Source organism: Nothobranchius furzeri, chromosome 9 (assembly GCF_043380555.1).
Source record: "Nothobranchius furzeri strain GRZ-AD chromosome 9, NfurGRZ-RIMD1, whole genome shotgun sequence".
NCBI classification, from domain to species: domain Eukaryota; kingdom Metazoa; phylum Chordata; class Actinopteri; order Cyprinodontiformes; family Nothobranchiidae; genus Nothobranchius; species Nothobranchius furzeri.
Window position 1 is genome coordinate 46,130,946 of NC_091749.1, and position 19,092 is coordinate 46,150,037.

Here is a 19,092-nt window from a genome sequence, read left to right on the forward strand (position 1 = left end):
TGCTCAAACAGATGTTGGTCCCATTTTTCTGCTTCTGCTGCAGTAAAGCATTCAGGAGAACAAGGCAATCACACCAAAATTAAACCACCAGTGGCTCAAGGATCAAGACGTTACATGTGTTGGATGGTGAAGCGATGATGTATGTACACACAGCCGATGATTAATTATTGATGCGTCCAACCTCATTCAATTATGGCCCTTAATTTGGAACATGGATGTTTGTGTTGCCCTTGTGTAGGGACCATGCTTTTCTTGTCTCTGTGGGAAGTTCAGCCATCAGGGTTCGATGTTTAGATTTCTGGAGACAACTGAAAACATTCTGGCTTCATTTTACACCAAATTATAATCCTAAACTTAAATAAGTAGCTATGCAAACCTAAACAGAAGTGGATCTGGGTGAAAAACAATCATCTATGTGGCACAGTCCTGGTCCTCCAGTGCCACCATCCTGTATGTGTGCATGTGTGCCATGTTGAACAGAGAAGTATCTAAGACCTTAGGGATAGTGACCACCGTGGTCCAGGATTGGACACCAGTGGTTTAGAGAGTAGAGTCATCGTGCTGCAGGTAAAGAATTGGACAGTAAAGCTCTAAACTCATATTTAAATAGTTAAATAGTTTTGTTTTTTTTTAGAAGGCGGGCATTCTCGACCCACCAGCAAACCCTAAACCTGGACTTTGTACTGGTAGAGAAGGTGCACTGCCAGCCCGGTTCAAACGATTGGGTTCTACACGTTACTAAACATCTGCCTGTACTGAATAGTGTTTGTCTTGTCAACCCTTTGGGAAAGATTGACACTTTTAAATTTTATTTATGAAAACCAAGTTACCAGAGAGTAAATTTCCTGAGGTTAAAGATTAAACGCAAACAGAAAAACCATAAACCCATCCAAAACACACCCCACACCCAGTTTGTTGACTCCGGATGAGAAAGAGAAATAAAATGTAAAAGGAACAATCTTTTCTATTTAAAAGAAACTCCTGCAGGGCTGCAATGGAGCAAATATTTTTTACATTAATAAACAAGAGCATGCACAGGCCTAGGGGGGGTTTAATCATCTGATGAAAGGATTAAACCTTAAAGTACAAACATTTCTCTACAACTTAAGTGTTCTGGGCTTGTTATGAATCCATTCAGGGTCTCGTAGCATCACGCTTCGTCTCTGGTACCACACAAGGCATAAATCTGTGATCCACTCCTAACGTTCAAGCTCCGTCCTCATATTTGACAGAACGTTAACCTATGCACCCAGTGTTGCTTGCAGCAGAGTCAGCTAGATGTACTCTGTCTAAAAAACAGCTGACCTGAAAGTATTTGCTTTGGTTTGTCTGACTTTGATGTGTCCAATCGCTTCTTACATCAGGTTTGCTCTGAAAATGGTTTAAACCACACAAGAGAGAAGGAAAAGATGAGTGTGTTTTGGATTTGATTATTAAAAGCTTTTTGTCTTGATCTCCTTTGACGTATAAAAACGTGTGGTGAATTTGCCCTGAGAGGTGGTGGAGAGGATTGTAGAGACAATGCTGCTGTTTGACATCTCTGGAGGATTTGTGTGACGTACAAAGACTCCTTTTCTTCTTCCTGGATTATGTCAGACAACTTTGTCTCTTCAACCTTTTGCGAGACTCCAGTTTCTCTTTAATCTTGACTTCTTTTGATTATCACAGCAAAAGGGCTTGTGTGCAGTTACTGATACGCCTCCATCCTTTAGCAATCTGACACTAGATCTCTGTCAGCATCCCCTTTTTCCACCGATAAGGTGTCTGATCAGTCCCACGCAGACAACACTGTCCTTGATGTGTGTGTAATGATTTGTGTTTGATTATTTCACTCTTCAGTTGTGAATCTCTCTCACTTTTACTGTCTAGAGACTGTTTTATTGTTTGTAAAGTAAGAACAAACACTGCCTGGCCATAAAGGTCCCCACCAATAACAGATCACACACTCTTAGACCCTGTCCACACGTAGCCGGATTTCTCCCAAAACGAATATATTTTCCTACGATTCAGCACCATCCACACGAAAATGCAGATTTACACAACGAAAACAAACTCGGGCCAAAGTGGGAATTTGCGTTTTCTCTGTTTTAAGCTTTTCTGTGTGGAGAGAAATAACCAGAGTTTTAGGTTTCACAACGTCTCTGTCTGCAACACAAATGCTGACGGCCCATGTGCGATCTGCATTCACTCTACAACATGGTTGACCTCAGAGCTGTGCTCGCATTATCAAACTACATTTAACTAGTTATTAAACTACATTTAAGAGCAATTCTACCTCACACAAACGAGCTAGGCGCCGTGTTTCATGTTTTGTTGAAGTTAATTAAGCAGGAAGACTAAATGGACAGGATTTGAGGGAACTACTGCCACCTACAGGTCTGGCATGCCTATGAATGTACTTAATGCATTTATGCTGTTATGTGTGGATTGAGTGTTGTTTAAAAACGAGGTGGTGTGGACGCTATTTTTTGAGAGGCCAGATTATTATTAATTTTTTTTAAACTGACTACGTGTGGACAAGGCCTAATATTTTGTTGAACCGCCTTTAGCTTTGATTACGGCACACATTCGCTGTGGCGTTGTTTTCATAAGCTTCTGCAGAGTCACCAGATTTAATTCGTCCAGTGCTGCATTAATGTTTCACTAAGATCTTGCATTGGTGATGGTAAGAGTCTGACTGCTGCACAAAGCCTTCTCGAGCACATCCCATAGATTCTCAATGGGGTTAAGATCTGGACTCTGTGGTGACAACTCTATGTGTGAAAATGATGTCCCATGCTCCCTGAACTACTCTTTCAGCCTGATGAATCCTGGCATTGTCATCTTGGAATATGCTCGTGCCATCAGGGAAGATGAAATAACCTGGTCATTCAGTATATTCAGGTAGTCAGCTGACCTCATTCTTGGAGTACATCCTGTTGCTGAACCTAGACCTGATCAACTGCAGCAACCCCAGATCATAACACTGCCTCCACAGGCTTGAATAAGTAGGCACTAGGCATGATGGGTGCATCACTTCATCTGCCTCTCTTCTTACCCTGATGCACCATCACTCTGGAACACGGTCCATCTGGACTCATCAGACCAGTTTAGGCCACTTTGGACATTTCTTAACCCAGTTTTAGCTGTTTCTACAATCTCCTTAGATCTTTTCTCTGCTTGATGCTAATGATCTAACATCTTTTCCATGACCACCAGATGTGTCTTTCCACATGGTTGTTTATAAGAAGCAACCCATTGCACCAGTTGGGGTTAAATAACTAGTTGCCCATGCAGTATTTATCCAGTAGGAGCCTCGTACATATTTGCTCCAGGTGGAGACCTTTTTTTTTTGGCCAGGTGGTTTAGTTTGAAAAATAGAATTTCTTATTGCTTTTGACAAATCTGAGAACGGGAGCAAAAAACAACCCACCCGGTCACACTTTTTTTCTTGAACTCCTTCATTTCTCTCTTCACCTCTCACTTTATCTTTGCTTAAAACACTTTTCTTCTTTCTGACTCTGTTTGTATAGTCAGCGCGCTTACGGAGCCGCTCGCATGTCACGAGCTGTCAGACCCGCTCCTCTTCTCTATCTCATCTCTAAAGTCAGCGAGGGGAACGAGATCACCTGAAAAAGCTCCCATATTGTTATTAGAAACCGACAGTTTCCAGTGAAGTCACGAGGAGAATTCAAGTTTTCCGTTGTTTAAAAATCATTTACGTCTTAATGAAGGAGTAGAATCTTTCATTTGTGTCTTTGTTCAGAAGGAATCTATGATTTCACTTTAATTATCTCCAGGCCTTGTCACATGTTTGTAGGAAATATGAGAAAAGCTGAGACTTTCTTTATTTTGTTTTTCTTTTTTTCTTAAAGAGACAGCAGGAAATGCAGCTAGGAGGAAGGGGAATGTGACAGCTAGCTCCTGATAGTTTTAATTGACCTTCTTCTTTGCGTTTCCTCTCTGTGAGAACGGGGGTTTTTAACGGCATTGTGCTTTCTCGCTCTGCTCACTCCTCTTTTCTCCGGTAGATAAAAGTACTGACTCAGTAATGGTCCATTAGCATTGTGCTACATCTGTCTCTGACGCCATCATCATCAGTACCAAACCACATTAGACATGGAACCGGTCCTGAGAAAATCCATTTAGCGCGAGCCTGGCGTGGCCTGCTGAATTTTTATTTTTGAAAGTTCTATTTGTAGTTACAGTGTGGTCTGTGATTCTGATGGATATTTGCATTTTATAGATTTATGCTCTCCTTGTGTGTAGAGTTTGAGAAAGTGGAGAGATTCAACTCAACTTTACTGCTAGAAGGTAGAAAGAAGAATATGAAGCTCTCAGGTCTGTGAAAGACATTTGGCAGGTAGATAAAGGCTTTCATAATTACAAATTAAAACAGTTAATTTTATCTGTTAAAAATGTCAGCGAATCAAGAGAAATCTAAATGAAACCAATATTTGGTGTGACCAGTGTGTGGCTTCCTGTTAGCATTCATTCATTTACGTTCACTTACACAAAATTGAGGGTTTTGTGGGATTATGACGATGATGGTGATGAGTTAACGAGTTGAGGTGAAAACAAACTGGACCGTAGATAAATGGCACCAGGTGCTCTGGACCGATCACTCCAGCTTTAAAATGTTTGTCTCTTGCAGAAAGTATATTGTTCACCAAAGGGTTAAAAGGTGGTACACTAATGGGTGTCTGTTAGCAACGGCAGAGCACGTTTTTGGTTCCTACGGGGCTGCATGTCTGCAAATGGAGTTGGGAATTTGTCCAGATGTAATGGTGTCGTCAATGCTGAGGAAAACAAGCAGGCCCCAAACTTCTTTTGCAGCAGAACAACAACCCAAAACTTACATTCAGTTTCATGAAGACCATAAAGAAGAACAAAGATTCCTGGGAGTGACGATACGAGTCCCAAAGAATCCCGATTTCATCAAGTTATTTTGGATCTGGGTCAGCTTTCATCGACAGAAGATCTGCTGTTAGTTCTCCAAGATGTTGAGAACAAACTACCTGCAGGGTTCCTTCTGTAACCGTGTGCAAGAGCATGATAACGACTCCTGTTCTGAAGTTAAAAGGAAAAGAGACTGCAAATATTTCACATTTCCTATGATTGCTATTGTAATTGTTGATTAGAATGTGCCTTACTTGTTTCAAGTATTTGGATGAGCGCTCTGTGATGATCATCTTTGTCACAGCTGTTGTGTGTACCTAGATTTAGTATGCAAATCTAGAGTAACCTTCCTTGTTAAGCCTTAATGCCAGTAATTCATTATGTCTGGCACAGAGACTAATGACACTATTATTCAGCTATGAGTAGAGCTGGGTAACTGCAGCAGGAGGTCGACACCACCTTACTGTAACAATCCCAGGCGTGCATGTACAAGACAAATTGAGAGAAGGACACTGGAAACTACACGGCATGTCAGTTACCTACAGCTGACGAGCGGTATGAAGATGGAAGCAACTCGTGATGATTTTATTTCTCCTCCTTTGCGTTTCCCACCACGCACGTCTTACTGCTGTCTCATTTTCTGACCCGACACTGATTCCTGGAGTACTTTTTTTTACTGGAGTTAGGTGTTGTACTTGCTTCAAAAGGGAGACGTCAAGCCTCCAGTCTTAGTTCCTTTGTTCTGAGAAATGTTCTAGAAAATATAAACTAAGTGACCTGCCTTCTGTGCCTCCTGAACATTCTCCTTCTACTGGAGCGTTAGGGTTTAATCTGCTTTTCTTCTCTTGCTGGAACACTGAAATGATTCATCTGCTTGATAAACAAACTCGAAGATAAGGTATAGCTTTCCTTTTAAAAATTCAGTGTCTTGGCAGACCCCTGGTCTTGTTTTATTCTTCTGCAATGTTTTGCTGAACCAAGTTCCCCTACAGAGCTCACAATAAATCCCTGGTCTGGGTTTATGAACCCTGCACTTGAATTCATAAGATGTGAGCTAAGGTTTGCTCTGAGCTCTGCAAGTTGCTCCTACAAAAGAGTAAGCATTTCCAACTGAGCATCTTTCACACTATATAAACCTACATACAACACAATCTCCCTTATGTCTAGGTAGGCGTTAGTAGGGAAATAATCAATTCTTTGTTTGCTGAAGAAGGGAACATTTGTAGTCGGTGGATAAATGCTTTGGTACGGATTTTAAATCCCAAAAATGCCTTTTCAGTTCTTAAACAGGTTTTACTGTTTAGCAGGGATGTGTATTTTTGAAATTCTGGCGATACTATACATATCACGATACAGGGGAGACGATACGATATAGCGCGATATATTGCGATACATTCAGTCAGACGTTACAAGCCAATTTCTTTACTGAATTTATTGTAAGAATGTTCAATAAACAGTCCAAACTGATACGTAACATGTTTAACATGAGGTATCTGAACCATGATGGAGGGATTTACAGTTCAATGGTGGAAACAAAACCTGTTGCACACTGCTGCCAACTAGCGGGTGGCGATTGAACTGCACAAAACGAAAAGAAAATACACAAAAGTTTGCATGTAAATTCTTTCAAGAATTAGATACACGGCTTTTGAATATCAATGTAATAATCACAGGAAAAAATATCACGATATATTGCCGTATCGATATTTCCGATACACGGCTTTTGAATATTGATATAATATTGTTGGAAAAAATATCACGATATATTGCCATATCGATATTTTCTTACATCCCTACTGTTTAGGGTTTTTACCATGTTTACTATGTTCTGCTTTCAAATGTGGGTACTGCAGTATCAAAACAAATGTGTCCTCTCTGAGGGACCCTCCCCCTCTTCCTTTAGCATCATGGCTGTTGCCATTCAGGACCTGAAGATTCTAGATGATGAGTGAAGAAGTCATACACAGACTCGGATAAATACACTTCACTGTAAATCGAGTTGTTGGTGACTGAAAAAGTAGCTTGAGACATTTTAGAGCCGACTGTTTTTCTTTTTCTAATTCACTGTTAGCATTCTTAGCTCAACGTTAGCTTTTAGCCTCCTTTAGCCAATATTAGAAGCCGTTTTTACAAAATAATACAGTCAACTTGCCACAACGCCATGCCGGCATCGGAGAGCCTCAGGTCGTTTATAAGTGGTCAGACCGTGGCAGTAATGTGGCATAGTCATGCCCTTTTTACAAAGGATTACTCAATGGCGGCATAAAGGGGGCATGAGGGTGGTCCCTGTGCTGCCGCGGACTTATTTTTAACTTGGACATAAGTTGCTTTTTAATTGGTGCCTAGCGTACCAGTTTGCTGTCTCAGCTGATTTTGTTGAAAAAGCAAAACTTATGGTCCCTTTTTTACTTTCATTTTGAATATATTTGCTGACCGTAGCTCAGCATTAACTCCCTACGTCATCATGACACCTCCCTCTGTTGCTCCAAGATGCAATAGCCGTTTATAAAACAGACAATTTTGGCAATAGTACTACCAGGCAAGGTGAAACGAGTTCCAGAAAATTTGTGCATCGCCATGCCAGCATGGCATGTTTATAAGACACACTGTTGCGGTAATATTGCACAGAATTGCCGGCACTGCGTGTCTTGTAAAAAGGGCTAGAGTAAAGCAAAAAGATGCCGTGGCTTTTTAGGGGTACATGAAACAACTTCTGGGTTTATCTTTTTAACGGCTAACATTCTCTCCACAACTCTGAAGCTTTATGCCGGCATCAAATTACAAATGCTGGCGCTGCAGCGGGCTCACAGATTGTAAACAATGACTACATCCCTCTTTGGCCTTTTTCAAAGCAGAAAACTGACAACCCCAAACAGATTTGAAGGAAATCTATTTCAGTGTAACCTTTCATGCACCATGATTGAGACGTTAAACTGTTTTGTGATTATTTCATTGTGAAGTGTTTGTGGTCAGTTCTGTCACTAATTATGATGTTTAGTAACCTTATAGAAGAGTTGGACACCACTTGTTTAATGTGTTTCAACCATCACCCTGTATGATAGACCAGATGTTACTCCACCTAAGTGAAACCAAAATACCTACTTTGCAGATGCTGCCATGTTGTATTTTCAGAGTGAAACTCATGATGTGACGCTGAAAGTCCCGCCTACCCACTTGCACACAGTCATGGTGTTTATACAAATACTAGTTACAGCTGAAAAGAAATAATAATTTGCAAAATACCTGTGTGATTCAAAAAGAGTTGGTATCTGAAAAAAGGTTGTGTGTTCATTGTTTTATGAGGGGTGTGTCTTTTAGTTCACATGAACGGGGTTAAGCCTTTAACGTAACAAGAGGCAGTGTGCCCCAGGGCAGCTGTGGCTACATCGTAGCTCATCACCATCAGTGTGTGAATATGTGTGTGAATGGATGAATGATACGCTGTAGTGTAAAGTGCTTTGGAGTCCTTACTCTGAGAGGCGCTATACAAGTGTGGGTCATTTATCATTTACTGCAGCCAGCCACTAGAGGGCATGTGGTTTCCTTTTTGCCTCCGTCTTAATCTCCAGCATCTAGTTTGTGTATATCTATGGTTTAAACTTTACAAAGACCTTAAATACATTCTGATGATGTAACACAAATAGTGTCAACAGTGTGGGTCTTATTGTTAATTTAGATTTTTTTAATCTGACTCGTTAAACTCATCTACAGACCAACTGAGCTCACAGAAACCTTGCCAGCAGCACATTTCTCCAACCTGAAATTATAACATTTTTCATATATTGTCTTTATCCTCTTAGCTCATTATAAAAATATTTAAATCCGTACATCTTTTTGTTAAATTTAATAGTTGGTGTATTAATAACCTTGTTAGGGTGTTTAGCTTAACTTGCAGATGCTTTATTTCTTCTTCATAAAGACTGCAGCATGGCTCCAGATCACCTTCAGATGCCTGTTTGGAATATTTTCACAACTCCCGTTTGACCTTATCCCCTGTGAGTTCTTCAGCAGAGCCCACTGACTTGTCCGGATTGTGGTCTCACGTTCCATCGATGCAGGAAGTGCTCCAAGCTTTTGTTTGTTCCACGATCCCGGTTAGAGTTAGGTTGTGTGTTTTCCTTTGTGTGAGAATGCATCACTGTCTAAATGAGGATAATTGCTGAGCATCTGGCAGTTTACTCTGCAGTCATAAAGTATTAAGCCTATAATGCGTTTTGCATTGTTGTTGGCTCTGTTCCAGCAAACTGAAAGGAAACAGTGGCTCTGAGGCTGGAGTGCTGACTTTCAGCTCTTGCTTGTTTGACTATCCCTCGGCCAAGCTCGATGAAGAGTCTCCCAGTTTTATTCAAATCACAGAGGCAGCAGTTTCTGGGCAAATTTGCGAAATGATCTCGACCGGTAATCTCTGTATAACATAATTATATAGAGAGACTAACTTTTGCAGCCAAAAACGTGATATAATTTGTAGGTTTGTGCTGAATTATTCAAGTCGGGGAACAGCTGCAACCTTTGCTGCCTCCTCTACCGTGGATGTAAACAGTGTTGTAGATTTTATGTCTCTTTTACTTCATGCAAAAATAGCAGTGTTTGTGCAGCAAAAAGGAGCAGATCAGTAAATGAAAAATCAATGCAAGCTAAGTGTTCCACTGATATGACGGAAAATCTCGATCTGTTCAATCATCAGAGATGATGAAGTCTGAGGTTTTGAGGAGTAAACAAACACTGAAAGACAAATTAGCAGTTTGTCTGCATGCTGTGACAAACAAATGTGCCAGCAGCCCCTTTCTCCAGCAGTAATACACAGTTTTAACGCCACACTAGCTGTGCTCCTTTTCTTTCTTTCAGCGTTGCCCTGCAGTTGATTTCTCTGACCTACAAACAAATGGAAATGTCATACAGACTGACATTCTTTCCGTATGGTTTCGTTTGGAAAACTTGCCAAGCAAATTGAAAGCAGATTTCGTTGAGTCTAACCACAGATTGTTCCTCCAAAAAACAGGGAAAACAAATAAAATCAAGAATGTTTGTGTGGCTAAGCTGTGGAATGTGACAATAAAAGTGTTTTAACAATCTCAGTTGATAGAACATGAACTTCGAATCCTCGTCTCACGTGAAACTCGACGGGCCGAGTTGACTTGGCCTCTGTCCAATCAAACACGACCTCTGTTTGTCACCAAATGTCATTCCAGCTTTAGCTTATGCCAATGCCACATAAATATGCAAGCCAATCATTTTACCTTTCAAATGATTGGCTTGAACTCCTTCCAGTGAATTGTCTGATGATGTGTTTTGCTTCTTCTGCCCGTGTATTAGACAGTTGTGTGTGCATGTTCAGCCTCCCTTGTAACGTGCCTTTGTCGGCGTTGTGAGTGGAGTAGAGGTGTTTTATTTCTGTGGTTCCTTGTCACACCGAGAGTCTTTTTCGTTATGTTATTTTGTTTTTTCTGTTTTGTTTCCTTCCTTCCTTTCTTTCGTGTCACTGTCATTTTCATTTCAACTCCTCTCCTCAACCTGTCCATTTGGATGCAATTTTTCCTCCCAAACTATCCTCGTTGCTGTTGCACCCCCTCCCACCCCCGCCCCTCATTCTGTCCTATTCTAACCCAAAGACATAGCCCTGCCCTCCTTCCCTCCCCCTTCACTGACTCCTAAAACTACTGACCATGTAACGCCAGGCTCCGGAGGTGTAGACGGTCCCGCTGGGCCCACCCCCTCCGCCCCCAGAGACGTGGTGGCTTCGCTGGTCTCCACCCGCTTCATCAAGCTGACCTGGCGCCAACCAGCCGAGCCGCACGGAGATGAGTTAACGTACTCGGTTTTCTACAGCCAAGAGGGCACCAGCAGGTACATTGCACCGCATCAGCAGGGCTTAAATGCACGCTACTTTAACAACTCAAAATATCTCAATGAAGCACTTTTAATTATTGATTCAAGGCCCACTAAACTACCTTCTTACACTGTGGTTGGAACCGTTTTCCTATGAAACCCCCTGCCTTGACTGGGTCTGACAGAATAAAATGTAAGAAGCAGAGAGGATATTCCACAAGTCCTCTGTTTCGTGTTTTCCGTGCAGAAGATCTTTAAGTGGTTTTCAGAGAGCTGAAGGGAGATTTGCTTTGTGCTGCAGCAAATATAATCCTGCAGTATCCGTAAAAGCAGCAACTGTTCAAACAAGAGTGGGTCTAAATTCAGATATTTAGCAACTCCTAAGTGTGGAAGCAAAAAGAGGACATGCTTAGATATTACATTTTATCCGTGTTACCTCAAGATAATGAGTAATTATCTTGAGACGGCAGGGTGTTGCTTTTTTATTTTAGCTTTAAAATGCTTCTTTTGTCTTGATGACTAGAATTTCTTAGTGCATCACGACTGAACAAAACCGATATTTTGTGTGAAATCAGGTCAGTGGTGCTTATGACTGATTCGGGCTGAGCCTGTCCCACAATATCCATCCATCAGATCCTTACTGTTATTAGTCACCTCTACAGTTAATGACGGCGATAATAAAATTGAGTTTAGCACAAAACTATTCCTTTTGGGGTTACACTTTACAATAAGGGTCTCTTTATTAATATCATAAAGTTAATTATTAAGCATTAATAAATTATGAAATAAAGTATTCGTGACTGCTTATATTATTGTTAATGTTAAGTAATGCATTACTAAGCAGACACCCTCACCCTGGCTCTTTGTCCTAACCTTAAGGACACTTAATAGTTAACAATAATGGTAATGTTAATAAAGGGACCCTTTGTTTATTAATGCTTAATAATGCACTAAGTAACTTAATAAAGGGATGCTTATTGTAATTGTATTGTATTGAAATTTTTGCATTATAATCTTCTTATTCAGAGGAAGAAAAGCTCGTTTTCCTTTGATAATATCTTTATTTTTGAATAACAAGGTTAAACGAGGGTGCCTAGTAAAAGTAAAACATTCTGGACAATATTTGTCATTGTTTTGGATTGTTGCACTAAAAATCATACACTTTTCTTAATCAAGTATATTTTTCTGCTTATGTAGTTCATAAGAGCGTTAGAAAAATATATTATAGTACATTTATAGATTAACTGGGAGTTATCTATGAAATGATGTGATTTATTTCGATTAGAAATTCTTGTTTAACAACCCTAGTTTATACAATAATACATCACACACATTAGTAAAAATTGTCTGATGAGATCTTTCGATTGTTATTCAAAAAGAATTTGAAAGTTGAGAAATGTGAGAATAGCATTATAGTAGCTGGTGTCAAAGTCCGAAAGAACACAACCCTCCTAATTATAGGCTCACTTTTGATGCAACAGTCCAGTCCAACTTTCCCAATCCAAGTCGATGTTGAACTTATGTCATGTTTTTGGACCCACTAAGACCTGCAGAGCCATTTCCTCAGATCTATTAGGTAATTTCTTGAGTCCTGGAAGAAGGTGATGTTTAACTTGAATTGACATTGAAATTCTTCTGTTTTTTATTCCTCATCAGAGAGCGTGTTGTGAACACCAGCCGTCCAGGAGAGATGCAGGTCACCATTCAGAATCTGATGCCTGACACCAAATATCGCTTCAGGGTCACGGCTCACAACAGCAACGGGCAGGGCGAGAGCTCTGCAACGCTCAAAGTGGCCACCCAGGCTGAAGGTAGCGCACACACACACACCGGTTGATTTTATATGTGCTCAGTAAACAGCGCACATAAGCATGAAGGCAAACTCAAACCAGTTTGTTGGAAACGTGCTCACTGTGGTAAACAGGATGCACTCAAACGGAGTGCAAAAACTCGGCAAACACACATCCACATGAACAAATATTCACTCACTTGCAGCTGGTGTTCACTTCAAATACACACCTCATCTCACCTTCACACACAGGGCTGTGTAATGCTCCACGCTGAAGCAGACCACCCAACAGCAAACCAGAGAAATGCATCCCTTTGCCTCCTGTGAGCCACTTCTTGTTGACTCCCTAACTTCTAGTATAGCCCCAAGTGTCTGCTTTGCTTTAAGCCTTACCCACCTGAGTGAGAAGCAGTTGAAATTAGCATTCCATATCCCAGCTCTTGTCTCGTCTTTACAGAGGAGCAACGGAGCGACTCATTAGGGTGTTTTAACAGGAGGACGTGCGTGAGCCACTGGAGGGGATAAGAGACAAAGTGCCTTTCTTCTTCATTTTTCTTCAATTTATTGTAAGTGAAAACCTCCGTGGGGCCCGCTGCTCTAAATCCCCCTCAGTTTTACCCATAATTCATCATGCTGTAGAGGGGTTTCCCCCAGCACACCGTCAGCCCGTGGACATCCTCCTGTCTGAGCTGCTGCTTAGTCTCTGTCTACAGCTTTGTAGGTCAGAGGCACGCACACACACACACACACACACACACACACACACGCACACGCACACGCACACGCACACGCACACACACACACACACACACACACAATATACCTTGATGCCTTTGCCAGCAGGAGCTGAGCCACCCATGGGGGCAAGGGCAGGCTGTACAAGTGTGTGTGTGCGTGCGCGCTTCTGGTATAAGGACATTCAATGAATTGGAGCTTAAACTGTTGACCTGCATGTGAGTGCCTGCTATATGCACACAATGCTGTCCTATATCTGTCCACCCTAGAGAATGGCCTAATATGTTTGTATGTGTGTGTGCCAAACACACACTTCCATCATCCACGCACCTTAACAAATATGGGGGCCTTCTTTCTTGTGTCAGAAGCACCTGCGGCTAAAGGTTACAGGTTAGCTACAATACAGACACACAGCATGTCTTCCTGAAAGCAACAACCACCGTTACAGGAGGAACAGCAAGTTGGACACAAACGGTTTTATAAGTCATGGAATAACTGAGGCGCATATATTCTTGTGTCTTTCAGCAAACTTCATCTGATAGAAACATTATGTCATGGCTCTCAGTTGTAATTTAAAGAGTCTTAATTACATAAAGCAGTTTAAACTCCTCATCTGAATTTTACTGATGTTATAATTAAAAAAACACCCCAACGCTGATGCTAAAGGCCTAGCATTTTTTCCAGGGCATGATGACATTAAAGGTTAATCTCGTGTAATATTGCATGATCTGCGTCTGCTATCATTTTGCTGTCAATGACTCTCACATAAGCTCAGTGTCTGTAAAGTTTTGAGCTTTGGAGACATGTTTGTGTTTGCTGGGTTAGATTAGCTGTGATGACCTTTTTGAGCTAGATTGACTCCAAAGTTAGTCAGTTGTTGATGTACATTCATTTATTATTTTCCAAGAGTTTCTTAAAAATCTGTAGTTCATGAATTATTTCATTAACAAGCGAACACACACCGGTACTTCAGAGTGTTTCATCACACTGTCTTTATTCTTAGATCTTTGACTATAATGCTGTCTTTTTGGGATTCAGGAAAGCAAAACAAACAAAATCAAAGTCTCTGTATGAAGTTTCACAAACGTCTGTTGTAAAGATCGTGTGGTCTGAAAGGGCCTGTGGCAAAATGTTTTTGATGCTGTCAGAAATGCAGGATTCCAGTGTGACTCCTGTTCTTACAAGCCCAGTTGATGCTGTAGGAACTCGGAGTGAAATGATGAAATCATGTGATGTCATTTAAAAATAACCAAACTCAAACGGGACGGATGGAGGTAAAACATTTAAAGGTTCATCTTTGGAAAGTGTTTTCTGCTATGGGCCAGTCAGGTCCTACTCAGTTTATGTTCATCTGACCTGATATTTGCATTTAATTAAAACTAATTCATAGTTTAGGCATCGAGCAAACTTATAGAATTGCCGAATTACTAACCTTTTCGTACTCATCTCATGCAACACAGTGACGAGGCTCTCTTGGGATAAATAAGCTACATGAATAAAACTGAGGGATGAAATGTTTTCCCTGACATGCAACTTCAATTACAAAAATCAAAATGTCCGGTGGATTAGAAGCAGCTGAACTATGCACATGTATGATTTTCTGCTCTCCTGTGTGTTTGCACCAGTCCAAGTGCCAGGCCCGGCTCCCAACCTGCAGGCGGTGGCCAACACGCCGACGTCGGTGTCTCTGAGCTGGGACAAACCCCTCACAGGAAACGGAGAGATCCTCACCTACAAGCTGTTCTATACAGACAGAGGTTTTGGCAGTGAACTGGTAGGTAGAAAATCAGCATGCAGTGGGTCCACATTAACGTTTAGTTTAAATGTTACGGGGGACTTTTTTCCATTGAAATGGCTGCCATTGTCTTCAGAAGAAGAAAAAATGTTTTATTTCTAATTCAACCATTATTACACACCACAGTCATCTCAATTCCATCATCCAGTAAAGCAAGAGTACTGTAATTGTTTTTGCTCTGATTAAAGTGGAAACTAACTATTCAAAGAAATGAAATCAATGGATGATTTCAGGATGCTCCTAAATGTTTTCAATAAATAAAGAAGATAAAAAGATGTTTATGACCAAGCCTTATAGGGCACTCATTGAAGTATTCATTTTTTTAATTTCAATCCCAGGGTGTTGTTGTAGTCCATAATCAAAGTGTATTTCTGTTGTTACAATTTTAAAAAATCAGAGAAAACGAAGTGATCAAATATGGACGTTGGCCCAGTTCTGGTAACAGAAATGCCAAAATAAAATAACACGAACAAGTTAAATAAACATTATTTTTGAATAATAGATAGTAAGGCACTTTGGAATAATGTAGCTAATTTAGAACATTATATCACCTTTCAAAAATACAGAATATATCACAATTAATAAACAGTATAGTATATTTTAATATAAACAGATTACTGTGGAATATTTTGAAAAGTTATTGAACAACAGTTACTGTTTCTGATCAAATAAAGATTATTATAATATTTTAGAATATTTTATATTTGAGGATCTGTCTCAATGTCATCTTCCTCCTGTTGGTTGACACAATAACTGTCCTCCATTTTTCTACAGAATTCTCAGTTTAAAACTGCAAAATATTTTTAATATCATAATTGTTATTATTACTGTTTTCATGAATATTACGATTATGTCTAAAAAGCAACAGAAGGTACCTAAAAATATTCATAATTTCTTTTACTTGTTCAGGGCTTTTTTTTAAACCTGGCAGATTTGATTTTCATGCTGTGATTTCACCGACTTCATTGAGTTTAACATTCACAACACATATGTCCTTATTTAGCACAACTAGTCAACCTGGTTATGTGAGAGTTTCATAAACCTACCATTGTTAGTTTTACAGATCTGACTGTAAAAATGTGAGGAGTTTTCTGGCTCTGCAGACACACCGATATTTAGCTCTTTATAGCCCCGCACTGATTGGTGGAATGGCGCCATGGCGCAAACCGTGGCTAGCTTGATCTCTGATGATTGTTTGGGTGAAATCCTGTAATTCTAACAGTTTGTGAAAAGGCACACCAACATAATTTATGATGTGAGTGGAAGTGTCTAAATATGGGCGTTGGCCCTATAAAGGGTTAAAAACATTATACTTCTGGCCTCTTAGACAACATGACAGAAATTCAAACACAGAAGTGTGTGGCTGGCCGTAGATTAGCAGGGCGATAAAATCAGTCTACTTTTACTGTTCTTAGGTTTCATTCTTGGGTTAGTCGTCTCACAAATTAATTAAGCAGCTATGGTGTTAAGTCTGTTCCTGCAGCGGTCACTCTGTTGTGAAGGTAGAATATAGCTGCCTAGAGACTCGGTCAACCCCAACTGTAGCATTGCACAAGCCAGCGAGGCATTAAAAAGCCTTTAATATGATAATGGAAGGAATGTCAGCTGGTGCTCTGAGTAATGATGCCTCAGCTCCCTGGAGAAGGGAGAGCCAGAGATGAGGTGGAAGCCTAGCCATGGTGAAAAGAAGGCGAAGAGGAGGTGAACGAACCAGAGGTGAAGCTAGGAGGACGCCATGCAGAAAACCATCAAACGGTAAAGGGCAAAGAGGAGCCAGAGACCAGGTATCACACAGTCGAGGTTGATGTGGTCGCGGGTGAGCATCTGACCTGAGGGGAGAGTTGGAAAGAGGGGAGATTAGATTCTCTGGTTTTTATTTAAAAATGTCACAAGGAAGTAGCCGGATAAAGATAGGTCTGATGGAATCAGACTCAGTTTGTGAAGCAGTGAGTTCTCGTCACAGCGGGAAGGTTTGATGCAGGAAGGCACGTTTTCTTATTTGCTGTGTTTTTGTAAGTTCAATTCAATTCAAGTTTATTTATATAGCGCCAAATCACGACAAGAGTCGTCTCAAGGCACTTCACATAATAAACATTCCAATTCACAGTTCATTAAGCCAATCAGAAATAATGTTTCCTATATAAGGAACCCAGCAAATTGCATCAAGTCACTGACTAGTGTCAGTGACTATACAGCAATCCTCATACTAAGCAAGCATGCAGCGACAGTGGAGAGGAAAACTCCCTTTTAACAGGAAGAAACCTCCAGAGAATCCTGGCTCAGTATAAGCAGCCATCCACCACGACTCACTGGGGATCGAGAAGACAGAGCAGGCAAAGTTGAATGCCAAAGTGTCCACGCTTGTCTTGTTTCAGGATGTCGACGTAGATGGTCAGTCCTACACCATGACCGGACTGAAGAAAAACACAGAGTACAGCTTCCGTGTGGTGGCCAACAACAAGCATGGGCCTGGCGTCTCCACAGACGACATCGTCGTCCGCACGCTCTCAGACGGTCAGTTCGTAGATGAACTTCTGTATGTGGCTACTTTAGGTTTTAGTAACGTCTTTATTCAATAGGTTGTAATGGCTTTGTTAAAATCTGCAAACGTCTGTTCAACTTCACCAGACCTGGCGCCAGAAGCTCAAATCTGTGTCCACATGTTCAAACTCAGGTCACTTTATACAGAAACCCACACTCCTCCAATCACCAGTAAAAAAAACATTGTTGAGTTTAATTTAGCTGGGTTGATGATCAGAGAGGAAACACATCAGTTACAGATTTAGAGATTTTCTATGTTGATTTTGTTGCCGATTTATTAATAACTAGGATTTGAAAGTATTTATTTATTAAAAATCAGCAGCAAAACAAATAGTGAAAACTTATTATACTCGCTTGTATTTATTAAATTTATTAAATGCCTCATCAGTACAGAGTTAATTATGACTAATTGTCTGTTTTGTCTAATCAGTGACACAAAACCTAGCTTTTCTCTTCCTTACAGCTCTAACAGAGAAAATTCAACTTTTTGTCCCCTAAGAAGGAGTTTTAAATGTGGTTCTTACCTGTCGTGTTCTGTCGTGCCTTTCTCAACTCGTCGTTTTCTTTGCAGTTCCAAGCGCTCCGCCTCAAAATCTCACTCTGGAGGTCCAGAACTCAAAGGTAAGACTCGAGCGGATGAGCAGACGAGAATGCAACTAGCTACCTTGTGTTTAATTTGGCTTTAGTTGAGAGTTTTAGCCTTTATTGCTCTCTCTTTCAACCCGGTAGCAGCAACAAGCACAAATGCATCTAATCTGTGAACAAACTGGCTCACTCAGGTGCAGTAAACACACACACACAAACAGTTAGTAGATCTGTAGCCGGCATGCCGGAGCGCCCTTTACGCTTTGTGATTTCACAGCTCCGTATTCTCAGCTGGTTCGGATGGTGTGTGGATCTTCATCGGTCTCATCAGCTGGAGACGGGCCTGTCAGAAGGTTTTATCCTGTATCACTCAGGCTCGGAGACCAGAAATAAATGATCCAAAAACTCTTTCAGGAGTCTTCATTTACTAAATAAACAGAAATTTTGGAGATGTGAAAAATCTTTACTTTTCACCTTAATTGGCTTATTTCAGACCTGTTTCAGAAGTGTTTAAAAGTGAGATTTGAATGTTTAGTAGTTAGAACAACTTTGTTACACTTGAACATTCTGTAGTTCTTGTATGAAACTCCTGATTAGACACGGCTGCTGAGGTGGCTGCTGGCTTCACAACAAGCTTGTGATTAAAATGGAAAGCAAGCCTCTCCCTCCCATCGTTTTAGCCATTTGATCTTCAAACGGAGAGCTGTAGGCCTATTTATTGTGGATCTCCACAAGAGTGATGGATTAAATTTTACAAAAGATGCTTCTCAATCCTGACATGTGAGACAGCGGGCGCAAAAAGAAAGCTGCAAAAAGATTTGGGGTGAGGGAAAGAGGAGGGATGAGGGGACCTCGGGGTGCGTGGATCGACTTCAGAAACGGCGGCCAGCACTTTCAGCCCTCCACTGGTCGATGCAAAGCCCACTTGAGAGGAGAAACTGAT

At 40.8% G+C, this 19,092-nt stretch overlaps 1 protein-coding gene across 10 annotated transcripts in view; it reads left to right on the top strand.

Moving 5' to 3' along the window:
* Window positions 1-19,092, top strand: part of neo1a (neogenin 1a) — a 230,457-nt gene that overhangs the window by 181,252 nt on the left and 30,113 nt on the right. For 9 of the 10 annotated variants that reach the window (XM_015953635.3, XM_015953639.3, XM_015953642.3 and 6 more), the window contains exons 8-12: window positions 10,488-10,722; window positions 12,361-12,515; window positions 14,854-15,002; window positions 17,399-17,537; window positions 18,136-18,185. In XM_015953635.3, coding sequence (XP_015809121.3) covers window positions 10,488-10,722; window positions 12,361-12,515; window positions 14,854-15,002; window positions 17,399-17,537; window positions 18,136-18,185 — 728 coding nt within the window. The remainder of the gene's footprint in view (window positions 1-10,487; window positions 10,723-12,360; window positions 12,516-14,853; window positions 15,003-17,398; window positions 17,538-18,135; window positions 18,186-19,092) is intronic. The other variant, XM_015953640.3, reaches the window with a different exon arrangement.